The sequence below is a fragment of the Rutilus rutilus genome (assembly GCF_951802725.1).
Source record: "Rutilus rutilus genome assembly, chromosome: 18".
Lineage (NCBI taxonomy): Eukaryota > Metazoa > Chordata > Actinopteri > Cypriniformes > Leuciscidae > Rutilus > Rutilus rutilus.
The window spans coordinates 17379875-17401196 of NC_140231.1; the positions used below are offsets into that span (position 1 = coordinate 17379875).

The 21322-nt window shown below is 36.4% G+C and overlaps 1 protein-coding gene across 1 annotated transcript in view; it reads right to left on the reverse strand.

Annotated features, from left to right (window-relative positions):
• The window catches only part of pcxa (pyruvate carboxylase a), a 128179-nt gene that overhangs the window by 94606 nt on the left and 12251 nt on the right, over positions 1-21322 (reverse strand). The window contains exons 7-8 of the mRNA XM_084387119.1: positions 20369-20520; positions 4297-4415 (exon numbers count right to left, since the gene is read on the reverse strand). Coding sequence (XP_084243245.1) covers positions 4297-4415; positions 20369-20520 — 271 coding nt within the window. The remainder of the gene's footprint in view (positions 1-4296; positions 4416-20368; positions 20521-21322) is intronic.

Here is a 21322-nt window from a genome sequence, read left to right on the forward strand (position 1 = left end):
AATATGATAGTCTCAGGATCAACAATACACTCAACACACCAGTGATTAAAGAGAGAGTAATTGGCAGGAAGGGTCAGGAGGAATAAGGCTTTTGTTACTCGAGTCTGAAATGGCTTGTCAGGAGAAAAAAAAAAAAAGATTCCCACCCTTTCGCCTTGCTTTAAAGGCCTTCTCACACAAAGGAAACAAACCGAAAAAGCACTATTGTCATTCACATGCTTTAACAAACCCGTCTGGCACTGACAGCTTTAAAAGAAAAACACAAGCCATATGATAATGGAAATTTCAGTCACCTTAATGGAAGGATATAGCAACAGCAGGTGTTCTCTTAGTGAAATAAATCTGCTGTAATGGAATGGTATATTATAAATGCAAATGTATTATTGTTTTACTGTATTTTTGATCAAATAAATGCAGCATTGGTAAGACTTTAAAAAAAAATCGTACAACTCGTAGTGTATAATAAGCTCACACCAATTTTGGTAATTGCTTTTTACAGTGTTTTTTTTTTTATGCACAGATTATTTTTTTTTTTTATATATCATTATATTTGTTTTTCTCAGTTGCCTTTTCACATCAAGTCACATTGGTATATATTGAGCACAATTTATCTTTATGAACCCTCTGAAACAATGTCTAAAATATTTCAAATTATAATGTTATAATCAACAATTTAAGTTTTTTAGATTTTAGTATGAATATGTTAGCCTTAAGGTTATGAATAAGCTGGTGTGTTCCAAAATAATGACAAAATTCGCATTTAGGTGATATAAGCATTCAAAACTTAGTCTCTCACTTCCACTAAAATGGATCACAGATTTTTATGACATCACCGCGGACTTCAGCTTCTCATCACATCTTCTGTCCAATCAAATGCTCTCTAGAATCCAACGTATCATCAGCACTCGGATTCGCTTTTTAATAAATAAGATAATAAAAATATGACTTTAACCTGTGTTAAACTTTTAACCTGACTTCTCCTTTGGGTCTAACATTATGACAAACTAAATCTTACTTCTTTTAGGTCTTACTAACCTTTTGATAAAGGTTGAACACAATGTCACCAAAACGTTCTGTTCTTTGCCTGTATTATGTCATGATATATTGAGTAATCAACTGACTGTTAACCCTTTCTAATGTTTTTTTGATGATTTTACTTATGCCAGTAACAGAGGGTAAAGAAGGGAGGGGCTTGCTTTACCAATTGAACCAATCATATTGATAGAAGGTGACATGTTAGTCAGGCTGATCTTATTTTGATGTGTCTGTCTTTATCCTATAAAACCTGATGTATTCTTCTGCTTGGGAGAGATTCTCTGAGAATTGCTCGAGTACTCTCCCGGCCGTGATTAAAGCATTTAAAGGACATCTGCTGAAGTTTGTCTGTCATTTATGCTGCGCAGCAAGTAAGCTAGACTATATGATTAGACTCAGCCGCCGCCGACTGTAGACGCGCTAGAGTATAGGATTAGCACCCAGCCGATGTCGATGTGTAGACGCGCTAGAGTATAAATATTATAGGCCAAGGTAGGTCAGATGAGATAGGACTTAGTTAGGTTTAGGGAAAAATCTACCAGAGCTTCCATGCTGTCAAGTACGACTTGCAGTCTGTGAGGTAAACTAAATGCTATAATGGCTATTTGAAAAGGGGGAGGAGCCATTCAATAAGTCCTGCCTTAGCTTCCCGTTTCAATGTAATTTACGTCAACGCATCATTCCAAGGCACTTCAGTGGGCCTTTAATGTGTCATATATAGTACATATACTAAACAATACATATTAACAGACTGAAAAGTGAGACTGAAACAATTGGCGTAATATGAACAGTCATGTTTCGATCTGGCCTGCTGTTAATGGTCAAGTTTCAGATTTGAAGCGTGTGTGAAGACTTGATCCCAGACCAGTGTAAAAGCCAGCTAGATAGCAGAGCAAGTGGGGTGTAGAGTGACTCAGTATGAGGAACAGAAGGTGGCTGCTGGTGAAGGTCTTGGCATACAAGCCCCACTGCTGGCTAGAGAGCTGGAAATCAAGTTCATTACAGTCATATGCGTTTCCAAAGCCTCTCTCTAACAGCTGGGTTGCCACGCAATGCCAATTGCGAGCTGACAGCCTCAATTTCATGTGACAAGATGGACATTTATAATGAATAGAACCCTGGTACGTTCGCACAGGCAGTCACGCTCTACTAATTCACCCAGTCTGAACCAGCAGCAAAGATGGAAATCGTCCAGAAAAGTCAGGATCACATGTATTCATTCAACTGTGCCTGGGTACATAATTAAAATTCGAACATATAAATTAATCCTTTAAGTTTTAATAATCATTTTACCCTTATAAGCACAATATAAATTCAGTCAATATAAAAAAAAAAGTGCTGGCATCAAAATGTGTTAGAAAAATCACCTCCCCCCCACCCACTACACATAAACTACCACTTTTTACTCTCTTCCTTGGCGTCTTTTGCCTCTGGGATGAATAAGATGACAACAAAGCACTTCGCTCCTCTCTCCAAGACACACTTCTATCTGAGCTTTTCAGTAAAATGAGGAGGGATTCGTTTTAGATACAAGCCCACTGAGAATCTTACAGGTTTCAAAGGGTCTAAGATGATGATGTCTTGCACTTTTTTTTTTCCACACTGACATTTTAACAGCCGGAGTACAATACAAATTTTGAGTGTTAATTAGTGTTATAGGGCTGCTGAACATCGCCCCACAGTTATGCAAGTTTAATTGCATTTGGCCAAACAAAATGTCTTCATAAATGTCAACGAATATTTAGCAGAGTCATTATTTTGTAGAAAAAAAAAAAGAAAAAGAAAAAAAGAGGGATCTTCTCAGAATAAATGTCAGACCAGGCAGTCAGGTGATCAAAAATACATTTTATAAACGCATACATATATACACGTGTGTGTGTGTAAATATATATATATATATATATATATATATATATATATATATATATATATATATATATGATATATTTATATAAATATAAATAAACACGTACGTACGTACATACATACATACATGCATACATGCCAGATATATTAGTGCTGTCAATCAATTAATTTTTTATTAATTTTTTTGAAAGTTTTTTATATCTTTAAATAATTTCACATTTAATCTTCAAATTAATGTAGAAAAAACAAAGACAGTAGCCTATATAAATATTTGTTTAATTTATAGTAGTATCAGTACTGTAGGTCAGTATCACAGAAGCCAATACTGAGGTATCTATGAATTTTTTTCTTCTTCTTAATTTTAGACATTAATTATAGCCATTCAGCATTACAGTGTAATTGAAAGCTATACATTTTAACATTTATAGGCTTTAAAAAAAGATATCAACTTTTACTTTAAGTGACCTTAAACCCATTATAATAAATGCCACATTTACCTGTGCCCTTTAATATATCAGGGCTAAATTGTTTCTATTGGCCTAGTCAGACCTGTTCAGATTTTGACTTGCCCTGTCAAAACGCACAAAATGTATTGTTTTCGCTGTTTTTGACCCATGTAACCTTATAAACAGTGCTTTAAGATTTTCAGGTAGGTCTAACAGGTTCAAACTTTACAGTCTTCGCTGCATAAATAATAAATTAAAAATTGATGAATTCTTGTTATACAGATGTTACAAATGTTATAAAGTCAAGAGCAGTGAGCGATTCTCTTTTTCTTTTGTTCTTTGGGTAACATTAATCACAGACAGCAGCAGGTTTATTAGGCTGTTGTCACTTTAAGAACTGCCACACATGACGTGGATCAGACACACATTTTCTCACAACTCTTTATGTTCATTACTAAATTTAACTCAATTAATACTGTGTTTGCAAAAATTACATAATTTTGTGTCTTTTTGTCCATTCAAGTACTGTCTGAAGTGGCTTTCTGAGCACACAAGTCGCATGTGTGTTATACAGACAAGAGATTCACAGACGTGCTAGTAAAATGCGCGTTCTCTTTTGTGCCTGACGCACTTGAATGGTTTAAAAGCATTTGCATGAATAAGAGCGCTAGCCAGAAGATGTTTTACTGAAAATGGATGCTGCGTTAATTGCATTAAATATTTTTAATTTTGACAGCCCTAATGTATGTGTGTTTGTTTGTTTGTTTGTTTGTTTGTTTGTTTGTTTGTTTGTTTGTTTGTTTGTGTGTGTGTGTGTGTGTGTGTGTGTGTGTGTGTGTGTGTGTGTGTGTGTGTGTGTGTGTGTGTGTGTGTGTGTGTGTGTGTGTGTGTGTGTGTGTGTGTGTGTGTGTGAGAGATGTGCAGGCAAACAGAGACGGGAGACACTTACTCTGTGATCTCCTCAGTAACTGTGTGCTCCACCTGCAGACGGGAGTTGACCTCGATGAAGTAATGTTTACCATGTTTATCCACCAGGAACTCCACTGTGCCTGCGTTCTCATAACCGACCTGAGGAAAGAGAGGAAATGGATTGAGCTATGAAAAATTGTATGTCCTAACAAAAAGTCAAAAATACTATAAACATTTTTTTTGGGGGGGGGGGGGGGGGGGGGTAAATTGTGTGATGCCCTAGTGTTTAAAATGGCTAATTAGATATTTGTGGTCCTTAAATACATCTACACGGATATTCATACTTTCCTTCAAACCACACAGGTTCTAGGCAAAATCCACAAATAGTGCACACAGGGTTTTTCCTAGGTCAAAAATGGTCTTCACTGGTGGCCATCCACACACACAAAGTATAAAGTATCCTCGTCTCCATGTGAACTGTGAGCCCAGTACTGACAATAAATCCAAAATTAATGCAAAGAAACAGTTTGTTATATTAACTTATCCTATTCATTCATGAATATAATTCACTGTCAGGAAAAAATTATCACTGTCAGGACAGGTACACAAAGCTGCCCTCCTGCGAAAACGCCCATTATAATCAATAAGCTGTCTACGCTGTGCAGTAAATCTCTTATTGACATTGTGTTTATACTTTATTGGTTATAATTGAAGGATTCACAAGCGTGCAGAACTCACGATGAACAAAAACTCAGCCATTTTGAGCGGTGTAGAGTGGATTAATACACGCTCAACAGATATTTCTGTGATTTGCTTCAAAGATAAACGCTTTAAAAACTTGTAAATAGAAACCTTTGACACTCTTCACAGAGCGCTTACACAAACACTCATGGGAGCATTTTGAAGTAGCCAGCTATCAGCGGGTACCAGTACTGCAGAATGGCAGGTATCGTCACATTAAATGATCAAATAAATCCTTTCCAGAACACCTATTAATTTTGGTGACCATTAAAATGTTTGGAATGCAGGAAAAACCCTGGTAGGCCTACATAATAGCACTTTTTAAATAGCAGAGCGCTAAGAAATACTTCATAAGAAAATGTTGTGTGTCTGCCTCAGAAGGTCAAACTAAATAAACATGCCATTATGATTTTGTGTCATTTATTTTTTATGAGGGTGGCATTTGTTGCAACCTTGTTACCAACCTCAGGTCCATAACTGAATACAGTTTACAACACAAAAAAGAAGAAGAAAATGTTCGTTCCCATTAAAAATAAATATTTGTTTGTCATTTGTAAATTTTTGTACAATAACTTAAGGTCGAACAGTTGAGCTTGACAGATGCATTTAACATTTACAACAAACTACTTCCATAAAATATTATCTTACAAAAATGTATATCTAATATATCCAATTCTCTCTCCAACGGAAACTGGATTTATGTCTTTAAAATAATGGGACATCAAATGTATGCTATTCATGGAAAGCACAACTACAAATATTATTACTACTGTAAAATCTTGGTTAATCATTATGGGATCTTATGTAAAAATTTATACATTTTTATTTGGATTTCTATTTATTTTTATGACAATTGTGTCTAATACCATGTTACCAGTTTTATTGAAGCAATTATTGTATATTTTAGTGTAAATGATGGTACATTGTGGTAAGGTCGGATTATTAGAAAGGCACAGAGACAGCAGGTTGCCTCTTACTAGGCCACATCTTGACACACACCACATAAAGCCCAATAGGAGGCTCCATAATCCTGTCCCCAAATTTCGCAGGAATGCAATCCAATTCGTCCTTAAGCCATTCTCAGCTGCCAAATATGGATACACACTGCCTCTCTCTCTCTCTCACACACACACACACACACACACACACACAGTATTTGGAGAGTAAAGCATCCTTGATAACTGGCTGCCAACACAGACTGAGATCAAACAACAAACCCTTCAAATTTCTGGCTGATATTCACACTCACACCCGCTCGAAAATCTTGCAAGCCCTGTGAGACCGCGAGAAGACATGAAGACTGTACACTCAGACTTGAGAACATCTATCATTCTCAGCACTTTCTCACACTCCGACACACTGAAATACGGCGAGCAGATTAAAACTATTAGACCGCCGCAATGAAAGAGATGAAAATAAACAAGACAGTGCACAGTGCCCACAAGAAAGGTACAGACAGGCAATTAAATGGGTAAAATGAGAGGAGGAAAGGAAGGAAAGCAAGAGAGGAGGACAGATGGCATTCCACTGAGAGGACTAAAGAGGGTGAGAAAGAAGGAGGGAGAGAGATGAGTAATTATGACTTTCACAGCTTGACACAATTTCTAATTACTTCACAACATCCATAGGATAAACCGGGTCTGCCGACAGGCTATGACAAAAGACAGGAGAGGTCAAAGATGGAGGGACTTTTGGGGTTGGTTCTCATGTAAGAGTCAAAATATGGAATTATGACTGAAAGGAGAAAGAGAAACAGAGAGAGGGCTCGAGCAGAGCTGTGACCAACAATCAGGGAAATTAGTGGAAAAATAATATGGGTTCATAAGTTCATAAGAAATGTTTCTTGAGCAGCAAATCAGCATATTAGAATGATTTCTGAAGGATCAGGTGACACTCACAACTGGAGTAACAACAAAGCTGAAATTTCAGCAGCCATCACAGGAATGGAATAAAACAGAAAACGGTTGTTTTCACAATTTTTGTGATTTCAGTTTTTACCGCATTTTTGAGTAAAAAATTTTTCCCAAGTTATTTTGAAAACAGTTACTTTTTTCCTTCATTTTTTTGTGTATAACCATAAAACCATCAAATGTCATCCTGACCCCATATTATTTTTGTCATGAAACACAAATCTAGAGATCTTAGACAGAATGTTTCTCTAGTATAAGGAAAGTGGATTGTGATTTTATACAGCCAAGCTCTAAAAATGACACAAAAGCAGCATTAAAATTTCATAAAAGCAGCGCTTACTACTTGTGCGGGTATATTGAAGTCTTCTGAAGTAATTTGACAGGTTCGTGAGGAAATGTGTCGTTGTTTACTGATAATGTTTCCTCTGGTGTAGAAATCAAACTCTACGTAAATTAATTCACAGTTGGTCACGTGAATGAGAAAAACAACGTTGTTTCGGATCTATATCAAACCCGGTGAAAACACATTTTTAGAGGTGTGAAGATGATTGTCAGTGAATAATGAATTTTCAGCCTGTTTCTCACTCAAAAACATATGACTTCATAAGACTTGGAATATGGGTCATATGAGTCACATAAACTACTTTAACAGTGCTTTCACAGTTTTTGCAGGTTCACAGTCTAAATCACTTATCAAATCATAGCATCAAATCTATTTTCCTCGTATTCAAAACATGCTCTGACAGCTTAAAAATCTCTTGTGTTTTATGGAAGAAAGAAAGTAATATGGGGCTGTAATAATCAATTGTATGTCATTTTTTTCCTTTAAAAATGTCTATGTGGTGTTTTTAATGTGCTTTAAGACAGGGGTTCTCAACCTTTTGCAACTCATGGCCCACCAATGAGTGTTTAAAAACATTCCGAGGACCACCTTTCCACATATGATAGTATGAACACAGAATAACAGAAAATTCTAAAAGCACAATGATATACTCTGCTGTTAATCTGTTATGCCACGGTAGCAGAGAAGGTCAAGTCAGCTATATAGATGAAAACTGTCCTTGTATCAAAAAGACTGCAGCTTTGATGGTTTTAGTGCCTCATATGACAACATTTCTCCACATTCAACACCTGAATCCACATTCAACAACATTTCTCCACATGCGCCTTCGGCTGAAGGGGGTCGCACACCGGACGAGAAGCGCAGCGGCATGTCTTTAAAGGTACAATATGTTGTTTTTTTGCTTTAAAAATAGCAAAAATCACTATATCTATGTTTTTTTTTTGTGTGTGTGTGTGTACTTACATTATCCCGACTGTTTCTAACAACTTTCGAACCAGGAGAAATTTGCAATTTAATTAGAAGACACGGACCGTTTCTTTATTTCCGTTTTGTTGCCGTCAATGGCGTCATATCCGCGTTGTCCCTGGTTTTCGCTCGTACTGCCATAGTAACCAGAGCCCTCTGATAGTAACCAAGGCGACAGACGTGGACAACTGTGTAGTTCGTAATGTCTATTTGCACGCTGTTGTTGTTTCAAACATTATGGACCATGGCAAGCAGACTTTGGATAAAAAAGGAGAACTAAAACGAGAATCAATATCAGCGCGGTGTTTTCGAGATGCCGAGAGCTCCCATAGACAGTAACTTAAGTTATATAAATGAGAGCTCCACGTCCGAGACTTCGACCGCTCCTACATGTACTTTATTAAACAGGTGAGCACATTTACATAAAACTAATCAATGTTATATAGTTCAACAATGATAAAATGTTAGAATATGATCTGTATGTTATTCTAATGTTGATCTAGCTTACTGCTAGTCTCATACAGACAAACTAACACATAGAACAACAAATTTCAGACCAAGTGAAACAGCGCTGCGTTACCTCACAAGTTTAATTTGTCTAATAAACTGACCTGTGAGTAGTAATTCTGCACTTGCGTGCAGTTCGGTAGAATAAAAAGTCCATATTCCTTTTATATCCGCGGGACTCGCGTCGCGTGTGGAGCTGATAGCTGTCTCATAGCAATCCCGACCTGCTTCATACCACAGTCATGATAAAAACATTGATGTATTCACTCATCCTTAAACATTATTAGATCGGTTGGCTTGACGTTGACGACAAGATCCATAATTCTTAGCAAATGTTGCGTCATCAAACTACGCCTTTGTTATTGTAAGAGGTTAGCGACCCCTAGCGGCGAAAATGTTACATATTGTACGTTTAAAATTCGAACAATATTTTCTATGAGTGTACGCACACCGGCGGCGTCTGTCCGCAGCGCCAGCTATGGCTCAAGATTCTGTTCAAAATCCTGTCACGCCACAGAGAGGCATTTACATAGTTTTATATTAAATTTACTACATTATATTTGTCTCAAAGCGTCATTAATGTAGCCTATATACTGACTTCACCCTGTGCTGCAAGATACATTTAGTTTTATATGCAAATTTACAGAAATCAGCTGCGTGGATGAAAATGATCGGATTTTCAGGTGAGATTCTCAATTAATTCAGTTAATGTACGTCCTGAGGTAAAGTGTTCAGCAACGATTGTATTTAATTGTAATTGTAAATTTAATTGCAATCATAACATAGTAGGCCTACAGACATTATCTTAATTTCGTAATGTCCTTAAACATAACGATATTGCTGGCCATAAACTGAGAAAGTGCGCGTCCAGTGTTCGATACCAAGAGTTGTAGACGCTCGTCCGTGTGCGACCCCCTCAGTACCTGCCCTTATAAAACCAAATTTTATGTATTCAGCGTCGTATTTTCTCACCACACACTTCGAAGCTTTTCCCTGCACAGGTCTGTCTCCCACATCTGCTTTTCTTTTCAGAAAACGATTAACAATATTACAGTAACAATGTTACTGCATCTGATCAAACAAACGTTCAATCTGACGTGATTGGTGTTGTGATATTTAAACCTAAATTAGCTTTTAGATAATGCATCTTGACTTGACTTGAGTGTTTTTGATCATATAAATTCATAAGAACAATTAGATCATTAGAAAATAAGATTTGTAAATTAAAAAATAAATAAAAATTAATTTGGGGGTAGTCTACCACTGCCTACACGGCCCACCAGATGGCGCTCCGAGGCCCACTGGTTGAGAATCACTGCTTTAAGACTAACCACGTGCAAATTCATAAGTCAACACCATTGCTGAGCATTTTGTCCATCTCAAAGCATTCTGACAGTCTCAAAAGCGCGGTTTGAAATCCCCGGTGTTTCTTACGTCACAAACTACCTTGTAACCAATCACGTCACGAGGGGGCAGGCTTTAGCATATCATTAACAGCGAACTAGCAGGGGAATCGGGAGAGAAGCAAGGTTATCCCGGTATATCTTTTTGTTGATATAAGAAATCGTGTACATTTAGCAATATGGAGGGTGAATTATGTATATGATGCATATTACAACGTCATGATGAACTATATGCCTTTCTCCACTGATGTTCCGAGTTGTTCAAAGCTCGTTAGGAAGCTGATTGTTAGATGGCAGCTGTCTGACTCCGAGATGGTGAACGGGAACATGGTTTGTGTAACATTAGCAACACATTATTAGCTGTTTGATAATGTAGTCAAGCCAAAGGCTAATCATATTAATTACCGTTATGTGTCCGACGTTGCAAAGAGCGATACATAAAACGCATTACCATTCTGATACATTGACTTGTAGAAGAGTCTGTATGAGTGAGTGGAGGCTGGGCTCATTTGCATATTCATGGATCCGCATTTACTAATTGAAGCAAGGCTGTAGAGTTACATTCATTCTGTTTTAAGGCATGAATAAATTTTTCATTGGAAAAACTTTTTTTAAGGGTTTTAAGAGTTAAGGGATACGATTATTTTAAGGGAGACTTTAAGGCTTCTTGTACCAAAAATACATTTTGTTCTTCACACAAGAAAGTCAATAATATGAAGGGCATGATGGTGAGTAAATGACATTTGGTTTCCTTTAAACAAATTTTTTGTAGATTTAGTTACATCCTAGCATGAACAAGACAGAGACAGTAGTGACGGTGAGAAACAGATTCTGACAAGCAGAGAAGACAGAAGAACGACGAAGCAATCACTGAAGTCAATCAGCCTTATGTAAATACCCTCGTCTTTTACTGATGACTAGCAGCGAAAATGCTTTATGTTCACAATCAACCTCAGCTTGCCTCAAACACACTCAAACAGGGTTTATGACAGTGAGTGTTGACTGTGGGTCTGAAACCACATCAAGGCTGTGATCCCCAACCTGTGCTTCAGGCATCGTGGGTAGAGCAGCTGTCTCCATGGCAACAGCTGCCATAAAACAAAAAAAACAACAAAAAAAGACGTTAAAACAGGGGAGATGTTTCTGTCATGTTAATGCCATTTAATTTCCCACCCGGATGTCTAAGCAAACACAACACATAAAAAAGCTATAATAGTGACCGGAACAATTTAAGCAGCACGCCAATGAAGAACAAGGTCAGCAAAATATGTGTAACATAATTGGTTGAGAGAGTCTTCTCACATATTCATTCCTCCATGACAACATGGTTACCCGTTTAATAGGGGTTTCGACAAAAAAGGACAAATTACAAGGCTGAACATCATTGTGTCAGCATGGAGAACGGAATGGAAAAATTAAATTGACTATTGAGAGGAAATCTGTGCCGGTAAACATTACTTCAAGCCCTCGGAGAACAGAAAGGGACAAAAAGACAGGCATCTAGTACAGAAGAACAAAAACACGGAGCATGAAATGGCGAAAGCTCTGAAGGTCAGAGAGAACAATGCCACATCCTCTGTTTTTATTAACGAGGACTTGGATAAAATATCATAAAACTTTGTAGCATCTAGTTGAGACACCCTACAAAACATTTGCAATTTGTACATATGTGATGTCAAATCGATTAATCGCATCTAACAAAAGTTTTTGTTGACATAATATGCGTATATATATATATATATATATATATATATATATATATATATATATATATATATATATATATATATATATATATATATATATATATATATATATATATATATATATAGATTGTTTACATCTACCTTATAAATATATATTTTTTCTATTTTTAAAAAATATTTTTACAGGTTAAATCAATAAAGATTATAATTTTAATAATATTTTAAGTGTAATTTATGAGATTTGTTGTATTTTGAACCCAATCTTTCTTTGTAGAAGGCATAAAGTTTATCGTACTGATTTCAAAGTTAAGGATTCATTAGTTTGAATATGCATTGAACCAAACACTATCATAACATCTTAGTTGATAATTCAATATACTTTATTTTTGACAAAACATCCCATGTTACGGTAGTGACTGTACATTTTTGGTAGTGACAGTAATGTTTTGGTAGTGACCACAATACTTAGTTTGCCATGGCTGAATCAGACTGTCCACATTTTATGTTAATATAAATAAATAACTATGATGCACATATGCAGTCTGTACATATAGCAGACACACATCTGACAGTCAATATCTTATAAGAACACTTAGAGAGCTATTCTATACTTTGGGTCTTGAGGTGCAAGTGAGAAGAGGTACAGTATGCTCATAGATTTTTCTTCCTAAAACAAAACAACAGCTTACAATGTAGACTCAGAACCACTTTGTTTTATTTTCACATTTTCAACATTTTGTTTATGAGTCATTCAGATAAACCTCCAGAACCACTGAACTGTGTGTGTGTGTGTGTGTGTGTGTGTGTGTGTGTGTGTGTGTGTGTGTGTGTGTGTGTGTGTGTGTGTGTTTACATAAAACATTAATTTCAGAATAATTTTCCTCATTCAGATAAATCTCCAGAACCACTGAACTGTGTGTGTGTGTGTGTGTGTGTGTGTGTGTGTGTGTGTGTGTGTGTGTGTGTACCCTAACCTAACCCTAACCCTAACCCCCAGTGTGTATGTGCACTGGTGTCTGATCACCCTCACTGGAAGTGCTAGGTGGTGTGGAAGCCCTGCAAAATGTCTCCACCTCTTTTTGTCTTTTCACCATCATCCTGTGTTTTTGATAACCTCATCACATTACAGAATTTTAACAGAATCTTGCATACTAAAACACTACTAAAACATACTACAGTAGTAATTATTTGCATAACTGTACTAAAATGTAGTTTATTCCTCCAAATAAAGGATTATGTGTTCCCTTTTGTCACTACCAAAACAATAATGTCACAACCGAAACTTCAAGACATGTTTCGGTTGTGACTGTTTTGGTAGTGACAATTTTAGATACTTTTGAGCCTAGCTTGAAGATGCTAATCAGCACATGGTTAGCAATCACTGGTCAGAACAGTTGAACACATATAACAACTAAATATTATGGAATAACATCCAAAAAAGTTCTCTCAATAGCAGAAAAAATGAGTTTGGTAGTGACATTCCTTAAAGTTACACACAGATTTTTAAGACTTTAGAACACATTTACCTCAAAATGATGGGATCAATCTACTCACCATATAGCACATGAGAGAGAGGGACACAGGAATATTTCCTGATCAAAAATGTAGGGGTGTGATTAAAATCAGTCTCAGCCAATGGACTACAACATTCACTGTTTTGGTAGTGACATGAAAATGCAGGACATGTTTTTTTTAGATAAAGTTTCATGATTTAAAAATAAAAAATAAAATAATTTTTTTTTAACTTCTTTTTTTTTTTTTTACCCAAAAATATATATTTTTAAAACAAGAATGGAAAAATTTGCAAAAAAAATTTCAATATCATTTTCACAAGTTGAAATTTAGGGGTTAGGGTTTGGGACAGCCACCTCCTAATTGAAAGTAGCCCATAAATGATGATTTTATATATATAAAGCTTACTGATATCTTAAATATTGTGGGTTTCAATAGATAATTGAAGGATCTTAGTAAACATCTAAGATTTTAATAATTAAATGCTTTTCAAATGTGTTTTTTGGATGAGGGACAGCAGTTTGCACCAATTCTGTAGAATGGCCCATATATATATATATATATATATATATATATATATATATATATATATATATATAACAAAAATCTAACCTTTCCTTGAAGTAAAAGAATTGAAATTGGGGGGAAATCACATTATGAAATAAATGTTTTTCTCCAAAACACGTCGGCCACAATTGTTGGCACCCCTAGAATTTTTTTATGAGAAAAATATCTCTGAAGTATATTCCCATTAATATTTACATTTTTAAGCACACCAGGGTGACTAGGAACATTAACTTGTCCAGCTATGACTTCTTGTTTCACAGGAGTTTAAATATGAGGAAACACAAAGGCCAAATTCCCTGAATCATCCATCACAATGAGTAAAACTAAAGAATATAGTTCTGATTTGCAGCAAAAGATTGTTGAGCTTCACAAAATAGAAAGAGGCTGTAAGAAAATAGCTAAAGCCCATTTTGACCATCAGGGCAATAATTAAGAAGTTATAATCAACTAAAGATGTTACGAATCTGCCTGGAAGAAGACATGGGTCTATATTGTCTTAATGGACGGTGAGGAGGATGGTTTGCGTGGCCAAAGACTCTCCAAGGATCACAGATGGAGAATTGCAGAGATTACTTGAGTCTTGGGGGTCAGAAAGCCAAAAAAAAATAAAATTTATCAAACAACCCCTACATCCCCACATGTTGTTTGGGAGGGTTTCAAGAAAAATCCTCCTCGCTCCTCCAAAAACAAACTCCAGCATATTCAGTTGTCAGACACGACTGGATCTTCAAAAGGGACCGGATTCTGTGGTCAGATGAAACTAAAAAAGGGCTTTTTGGCAGCAAACCCAGCAGATGTGTTTGGTGCAAACAGGGATGAAGAGTACCCCATGCCTACGGTTAAATATACTGCTGGATCTTATATGTTGTGGGCCTATTTATTTGCTGGAGGTCCTGGACATCTTGTTCGGATACATGGTATTATGGATTCTAGCAAATACAAACAAATAAAAAAATCAAACCCTGACGGCCTCTGCTAGAAATCTTATAATGGGCCGTGGTTGGATCTTCCATCAGGACAACGGTCCAAAACAAACATCAAAATCAACACAAAAATGGGTAACTGAGCACAAAATGAAGCTTCTGCCATGACCGCCCCAGTTCCCTGACCTGATTATAGGATTCATTATAGGAGAAAACTCAGATCTGTTATCTTGGCAAAAGGAAATTGCAAAAAGTATTTAATAACAGGGTGCCAACAATTATGGCCAGCGTGTTTTGGAGAAAAACATTTATTTCATAATGTGATTTACCCCCACTTTCAATTCTTTTACTTCAATGAAAGGTTAGATTTTTGTGAATTTTTTGAATGAAAGATCAAAAGGATAAACAATGCAGATTTATTTTTTACAGCCATTTTTTATCATATTTATCAGGGGTGCCATCAATTTTGACCACCACTTATATATATATATATATAAATAAATAAACAAAAACTTGTTAGATGCGATTAATCGATTTGACATCACATGTGTGTGTGTGTGTGTGTGTGTGTGTGTGATGTACATATACACAGACATGCGCACACACAGACATATGTCTGCTAAATGTCAGTTCAAGTCACACATGACATTTCCATTTCTGTGACATACATTTCTAATGATTAAACATGATGGTGATATGCCATTTCATTCTTACAGAGTCGAGTGAACGTTCTGCCACGCTTCAAAAACGGCATTAGACAATTAAAAGAGCCAGGGAGAATTTTCTTTTTCCTTTGACATTAAAGACGGAGCCAACGGTGAGAGAACAGAGCGATACATCCCGCTGCTCTTAAGAGAAAAGCTGTACTCAGCAATAGAAAATGAGATTGAAGGGAGCTTCAAGCGTCTAAGGGAACATGTCAAAAGCTCAAATGAGGTTTTAATGCTTGCTCTGAGAAATCTGAAAGCCAGGCCATCTTCTCTATTTCCCTTGTCCATATGATAGAACAGATGGAGGAGAGATTTTAGCTCTCTCTCTCCACTCATTCACCAAGTTTCCTCACTTCACACTCACACAGACAATACTCCATCTCTCTCGTTTGCGCACACACACGCACAGAAATGCTAATGCATTCATATTCTGCAGAATGCTAAACAACTGTCAGCAGATAGTCCAGAAGGGGTGAAAGACGGGTGATCGGCGCTGTATTTTATCTGTACGCGTGTCTGTTGAATTCAGAAGTGGAAGTAACTCTACACTTAACACACTGAATGAATCTCTTCAATGTGGCAGCTGATTACAGCCTCTCCGAACGTAATCATGCATGTTTATTCAGGAACTCTATATCTAAAATTGCTTGCGAAATGTAAATGTCTTTGAACATTGCTAGGAAAAATCCACCATGTAAAAGAACTTTCATGAATAGTAATAGCGTTATTAATTCTACGCAAGAAATGTCATGTTTGTGATTCATCAGACTGACACAAACTGTGCTAAGGAAGGCGTGCAATGAGGCACATAAGACATGGTGTATCTGTGAGTGGACATGATTACACACGCTCGCACAAACAAGTCAACAGAAACAGCAAAAACTGCTACCAACTAAGAAATGAATTACATTTCCAGTGTGAAGCGGGGTTCTGAAACCACTTGTGAGACTGAGCTAATGCTCTAACACGTTGAGCCATGCTGCTCAAATGGGTGTTGCAAGTTCAAATCCGCCTCACGACATTTGCTCCCTTTTCTCCATAATTTCCAGTCTTCCCTTGGCTGTTAAAGGGATAGTTCAGCCAAAAATGAAAATTCAATTATTTTACTTTAATGAAAGGTTAGATTTTTTAAATAAAAGATCAAAAGGATTAACAATGGAGATTTATTTTTTACAGCCATCTTTGATCATATTTACCAAGGGGGCAAATAATTCTGACCAGCACATGTTTATATATCATCTGTGAAAGGCTTAAGACCATAAAATATTTGTCCAATCATTGCATTTGATCCGAATGCAATAATACGATGTCCTACCTGCCTGTCACTATAGGCGTTTTCACGTGTTTTGGAGGAGGTGTGGTTTTGGAGACGCTCTGAAGGGAGGGTGGGATCTTATGCTTTCAAAGTTAGCTTGCTATTGCAAACCTCTCTGAGAATTGCCTACCCTACCTTTAATACGGAGAATTCAAATCAATCTTCACGCAGTCCGAGAAGAATTAATCTTTTCTTATAAAAACTCAGGAACTCAGGAACAGGCACAGGAACACGTCAATAATCAGTCAATAAATTTCTCTTTTTAAATACAACCCTCCACTGTCACTCACAAACGCTTCAAAACGTCAAATGTAAACGCACTGGAGACGAAGAACACATGCGAAGACAACAGGGTGTTTCCATTTAAATTTATACAATTGGCTAGCCTGGGAAAACCCAGACAAACTTCCGGCAAATTTAGATTTGCTCTGCAAGTAGTCTGGCAAAGAGCCCATTTAAACCAATTTCTAATACGTCCAAATCGAGGCACCAATCAGAAACGTTGAGGCGGGCTTTACACGATGACGATCGCTCTGATTGGTTTTAGGTCTATCCAATTGCGCCCAGAGGCATTTGAGCGACGTCCGTTGGTGAAGCGCACCAACTTTTAAATGCATTATTATATTCCAATTGCAAACACATGAGGACAGTCTCCATGAAAGACCCACTGGCAGATGAACGTGCTACTACATTTCTCTCCGAAACGGTAGGAAATTAAATTAGATAACTGTGACAAGATGATTGACAGGGCAGTTTAAGTGACAGGATGCACGCGACAGATCCGTCCGATAAAGATGACGAAGTAGTATGTCCCAAAGCTTGCCTACTTTTTTGCTACACATTCAAAAGTAAATACCTTTTCTTCACAAAAAGAGTACATACTTTTATGGCATAGTGTAACTTAGGCGAATTGGGACGCAGCATATGGCTTTACACGATGACGATCGCTCTGATTGGTTTTAGGTCTATCCAATTGCACCCAGAGGCATTTGAGCGACGTCCGTTGGTGACGCCCCCTAATAATGAGTTATTAATGAAGCTTTGCCAGACCATAACTCAGTTACTACTGAGAATGGTCTGGTTTTAACCAGGCTAAAAATTGGCAGAAATTATCCAAAATGACTTACTGCAAATCTGACATATACGGCATGTCTTCAATGGCGTTTGATCAAAACCGTAGCAGAAGCCGCCTGTCAAGAAGTCGCTCTTTAGATTTTGACTTAACTGTCAGTTTGGCTTGTTTTCTCAACTTGTATAAATGTCACGCTAAAATCAGACTGACAAACTTGCATTTACGTGCGATTTAGGAGCAAAATACTGTGTAAATAGCAAAAGGGGAAGTAGTTTGTTTTATAAAAGAAACACATCTAAAAAAAAAAAAGTTAATTATCAATATTATGTTAGCAATTGATGAAAATGTTTTTACTGGATTCGCAAGAGGATAAAAATGGTAGTTTTTCCCATTTTCCAAAATAAAATAAATATTGACAGGTGCATGCTGTCATATGTCAGCCTTTACTCCCAAACGAGCGAGTAATAAGCAATAAGGACACCTGCCACATTTGCTCAGAAGTAAATTAACCTTACTAAGTTAACGTTAATTCATTTACTTATTGATTCAGGTCAAAGCAGAGTTCACAGTGCTGGTGAGTCTGTTGAAGACCCGTTCTGGGCACTTAACACTAATGATATCAGCTGTAATCTCTTTCAAAAGTAGTTTTTATTTTTGCTATCAAAATGCTTTAAGCATTTGCCTCAATTCTGTTTTTAATCACATTACCATGTAATTTAACAATTAAAAAAGAAAAAAAAAGGCAGATACAAATGCTGTGCAAAGACCTTATTCATTCCAGCCTATTTAAGATTAAAATCCAATCCATTTATACTCCTTTATGAGTATATATTACTGAAAATCACGTTTATGTGATTCACATTGTCTTTGAGACATTATATAAAGCTTGTCAGAGTTAGAAAACAGTAACCAAGAGGGGAGAAGCTTATCAAAGGAATAACTGGCATGGGTTGTGTGCATCTTCAGATCGACCTATCATTTTTTTGTAACCTGGTGGCAAAAATCTCCCAAGAAAAAAAAAAAAGAACCACCACTCTCTCATATATCCTCCTGATAAAATATTAAAAATCACAATTGAGAGGTTCAAACTTTGCCAAATGCCAGTGCAGGAACTCCATATGCTTGCTCAGACTGGCATACAGAGATGAGAGTCAGCCAGATGAACATATGAATAAAAAAACGTGTGTAATGAACACATATGGATGCCAAGACCCATCTGCATATCATCTGGAAAACACTAAGAGGTTACAGCACAAATAGTTTTGCGGTCGAAACCAGTTATCAATCAAAATAATGGATTGCTATAGAGATTTTAAGGAGCTTTGTTACTTTAAGGCAGATGCTACTGTGTTTCTCTAACAGCTTGTCTGCTGCAACAATAACAAACCATTTTTTGGTCTTGGCATATGTTTATGCAGTGAAATGGATGAATGGAAAAGTTTGATTATGTTTCTCAATCCAATGGCACAGCAGCGCCACCTGCTGTCTAATTCAGTGTACTGTATTCTCATGTACTGCAATAGACCTAAATTTAGGTTTTTGTTTTCTAAAATACTTCATCCTCACTGGCTGGCGTTTGGGGGAAAAAAACAAACATTATGACGACACGTAAACGATTTTACTGTCGAAGAAAATATGACAAAAGAAATAACACTTGGTTGATGGACCCCAATGGAAGTCAATGGGGTCCATCAACTGTTTGGTTACTCGTATTCTTCAATATATCTTCTTTTGTGTTCAGCAGAAGAAAGAAATTCATAAAGGTTTGAAACAAATTGAGGTTGACAGATCGAATGATGACAGAATTGTAATTTTTGGGTGAACTATTCCTTTAACAATACACTATCAATGTTTTTGTTTTGCTTTTTAAGGAAAAATCTAGACAGAATATGATTGTTTGAAACAATACAATCACAGTCAATATCTGGGAATCACGTGCAAGATGAAGCTGAACAGTGAAACACCCGTAAACTGAAGCGCTTTGTGAGCAGGTTAATTAACACATCCGATATGACGCATCAGATATGCACAACATAAACATAATATTACAGCTTAAATATATGTGTTGTTCACAACAAGTACAGTATGCATGTTATTTCTGTTACTATTTAAATAATATTATTTGGTAAAGAAGTAATAATATTAATAGTATAATTAAGATAAAATTATATTTTATAAAATTATAATATTCAACTCTTTTCAACTAAATTAGTCAGTAAATTGAGTAAATTGACTTAAATAATGTATATGACATGACAAAATATTGACTAAACTCAAAGGATCTATTTATCAAAGACAAAAAAAAAAAAAAAAAAAAAAAAAAAGATAATTAAAAACCCTGCAGGTTAGATTTGAAGTGGGTGTTTTGGGTTAAATAACTGAAATTAAAAAGTAACATCTGCATTTGTCGGCATCTGTCAGATGTGTTGCCTTGTACCTGTCGAGCGAGGTTCACGGAGTCAGCAGTCAGTCTGTCTCTGAGGTGTTGGTCCAGCTGTGAGGCGGGTGCGATCTCCACCACCTTCTGGTGTCTCCTCTGGATTGAGCAGTCCCTCTCGTACAGGTGAATGACATTGCCGTATTTATCGCCTATACACAATGGACCGATCAACTCATTGAGCATTACACTGAAGTCTTAAACCCATCTGGCAGTGTAAACAAACTCATCTGCTAGTATTTCTCCAAAATATAACAAACACAATTATTTAACAGATCAATACACACTATGCAAATTAGCTGGCAACAGAGCACTGCACCATTCTGTTCACTGTTGAGAACAGTGTGCTACATGCAAATATCCAAAAATGTTTTAATTAAATGCCAGACAATCTATTTAAATAAATCTAATTTGTTGTTGGGGGTTTTGAGCACTTCTTCAATGACGATGTCTGGGAACAGATTTAAAGTAAAAATCCGGTGAGTAAATGATGACAGGATTTTTACTTTAAATCTGGTTTAAATGTCTACGTGTCTTCTCATGTCGTTCCAAACACAAAAAGAGAAATTTTAAAGCGTCCTGGTTGTTCTTTTGCAAGCAATTACAATGAATGAGGACTGAAGCTTTCAAGCTTCAAAAAGCACCATAATATATTACAAAAATTATATATATATATATGACTTGCCTTCTTATATCATTTCTTCTGAAGCCATATAATAATATTTTGAAATATTATCACTGGAAATCATGACATTTCACACCTTGCACCTTACAAAAGTTGGGACGGAGCAGGTAAACTCACTACCTTCATTTACATGCAACCTAATACTCTGTTTGTAATCAGATTGATAGCTCAATCAGACTGAAAAGCCTTCATGTAAACAATCAATTCGACTGAGCTCGATCTGAATTAAATTACGATTCGGCTGAAATGGGTGGTGCAGATTTATTTAA